The sequence below is a fragment of the Postia placenta genome, assembly GCF_002117355.1.
Source record: "Postia placenta MAD-698-R-SB12 unplaced genomic scaffold POSPLAscaffold_286, whole genome shotgun sequence".
Lineage (NCBI taxonomy): Eukaryota > Fungi > Basidiomycota > Agaricomycetes > Polyporales > Adustoporiaceae > Rhodonia > Rhodonia placenta.
In genome coordinates this window covers 1-2,571 of record NW_020170117.1, presented here as the reverse complement: position 1 = coordinate 2,571, position 2,571 = coordinate 1, and the positions used below count along the sequence as shown (strand labels likewise).

Sequence of the window (2,571 nt, the reverse complement as noted above, 5' to 3'; positions counted from 1 at the left end):
CGGGATATCGCTACGCGTGTACTTCGCTAAGTAAGGAGACATGGAATACCGGGTGCACCGGCACCGATTTCGGCAGGACTAATTCATAATCCAGGTCTCCGAGCTTTTGCCGCATGGCATATGGTCCAAGGCGCTTGGGACTGAGCTTCTTGCTCGGCTGTTTCAGCTTAAGGTTCCGAGCGTCAAGCCAGACCTTGTCCCCTGGCACGAAGACCGGTGCCTCCTGCACGTGCTTGTCGTAGTACACCTTCATGCGCTTGGCTGACAGCTTGAGTGCAGAGCGCGTATCATCGCGAATCTCCTTCAGAATATTAAGCCGGTCGGCGGCAGCAGGCATCGTGGACATCAGATTGATCCGCACTTGGATCTCAGGATGGTACCCCTGATGCAGGAAGAAAGGGGAGTGCCTGGTCGTGGAATGAACTCGGTTGTTCAATGCGAACTCCGCAAGCGGCAACTGCTTCGCCCAATCATCCTGCCTGTGGCTTGTGAAAGCGCGCAGGTACTGCTCGATCTCCTGATTCCAGCGCTCAGTCTGGCCGTCCGTCTGAGGGTGGAATGCTGTGGACAGCGCCGGCTCGATTCCCAGACCCTTGTACACCGCATGGAGATACTTCGAAGCAAACTGGGGACCTCGGTCTGATATGACCTTGGCCAGGGCCCCATGATGCTTGAACACATCGCGGATGTACAGATCTGCCGCACCTTCTGCCATCAGGGTCTCATGACAGGCCGAGAAGTGGACCTGCTTGGTGAAGCGATCGGCGGTGACCAGGATCGAGTCGAATCCATCAGACTTTGGCAAGCCGACGATCATATCGGTCGTGATGATCTGCCACGGGCGCTCAGGGATCTCGTTCGGCTCCAGCGGACCCTGGGGCTTGGCTGGGAATGTCTTGGTACGGTTGCACACGTCGCAGGTGCTTACGTACTCATTGACAAATTTGGACATCCCAGGCCACCAGTAGTTCCGTGACACGAGCTCCAGGGTTTTGGCACGACCACCATGACCGGCGATCGGTGAGTCGTGGTGGATCTTGACTATATCCCGCCAGAGCTCCGCATTCTTTGGGACGTACACGCACCTGCGGAACAGCAGGAGCCCTTGTTCGGCATTCCACTCCTCAAAACTCCTTTGCAGCCGGGGTGGCCCGAGGTCCTGCACCTTTTCAAGTGCCTCAGCCACCTCCCGATCCTTCTCCAAACATTCCCGGATGCGCTTCAGAAGCGACTGATCAGCTGTCACTGAGGCATGACCACGCCTGGCGGAGGCAATGCGGAAGCGCTCCAGCTTGAGAACTGTCACGAGTTGGTACGGCGCCCAGCCGTCTTTTAATTTTTTCCTTTTCGCGGGCTCGAACCCGCGACCTCTGTACTACATGCCCAATATGGACGCGTCGCTATCTACTGTATGATTAGATTAGATGGGGCGGCAGCGCACGGCACGGCTCGGGCTCCGCTGACACAGCCGCTCTGACTCACCGGCCCCCGGGGCCGCATCGGCATGCTGTGCGCGGACCAGCTGCGCACGGACCAGTGCACACAGCCTCCCCTAAACATCCCCTGTATATAAGTCGGCCTCTGCTGCCCTAGGGACCTCAGTTTCGACCTCTTGTCCCTAGGTCAGTAAGCCACAGTTGTATTCTTTTCTTACCCTACTAACTAATATACTTTCTTGTCCCTAGCCTTAGGTTCGAGCCTAGCTCACCATCGCTTCGGTAAGAACCAGTCGAACGCCCCCAGCTTTTAGGTTTTCTCCTGTCGCTCGACCCCAAGTCGCGACATTAGGTCGAAACTCCCCATAGCTGCCGGCGTTCCCTCGGGACTCCCACTACTCACATTCACTTCCTATAGGTTGGGTGGTGCGCACCCTTACTGTACCCTACGATACCTAGATAGCGTACTATACATCGCCACCACTTAGGGAACGAACTCTTCAGTACCTGCACTTCAGTGGGCGGTACTTGTCCTCACGGACGCGTGGCTTAGGTTCCTGCTGCATACTAGCCAAAAGCAGTACTGGGCCCCACGTGAACTGCGAACCCTAGTGTTACCTTGGGCGCCGTAGGTGTAAGCTAGCTAGCACGGCCTTTTGTAGCACGCGCACCTCCCCTTCCTCCCCCCATCAACGTGGCTGACGAATTCTTCGACTGCTCTCGACTTGAGCACGCCTTCGACACCCAGGAGCAGGTCGACGTCTCTCGTGACGACCCAAACAGCAACGGAGACAGAGCTCCTTTCTTCATCTGTGATCGGCAACCGTGCCCTAATCGCACTCCACGGTCCATCACTGTTGACGAAGGACACTTCGTACCAATCCGACGGGTCCAACACCCCAGCGGTCCTGCACTCCGGTACGCTGGCACATCGAGATCTACATCTCGCCACGTCACTCCCGTCCCATCCCGACCTGCCTCGCCAGGCACCCGCATCCCCCAACCTGTCGCCAGTACAGGTCAAACGCGAGGAGATCCCCATCTCCCTCGAGGAACTGAGGCAGTCGCACAGCCTACAGCGACCCCTCAAGCGATCCCCCAGTCCTCCCTGGGGCCGCGGTTGGAAAGGCCTCCC

At 57.6% G+C, this 2,571-nt stretch overlaps 1 protein-coding gene across 1 annotated transcript; it reads left to right on the top strand.

Moving 5' to 3' along the window:
• Positions 1–1,686: 1,686 nt before the first annotated feature.
• On the top strand, positions 1,687–2,472 carry POSPLADRAFT_1104502 (hypothetical protein; the record flags this gene model as incomplete). Its single annotated transcript, XM_024483259.1, has 3 exons — positions 1,687–1,718; positions 1,855–1,877; positions 2,084–2,472. Coding segments are annotated over 3 exons (444 nt in total), but the record flags the coding sequence as incomplete, so codon positions are not given.
• Positions 2,473–2,571: the final 99 nt, after the last annotated feature.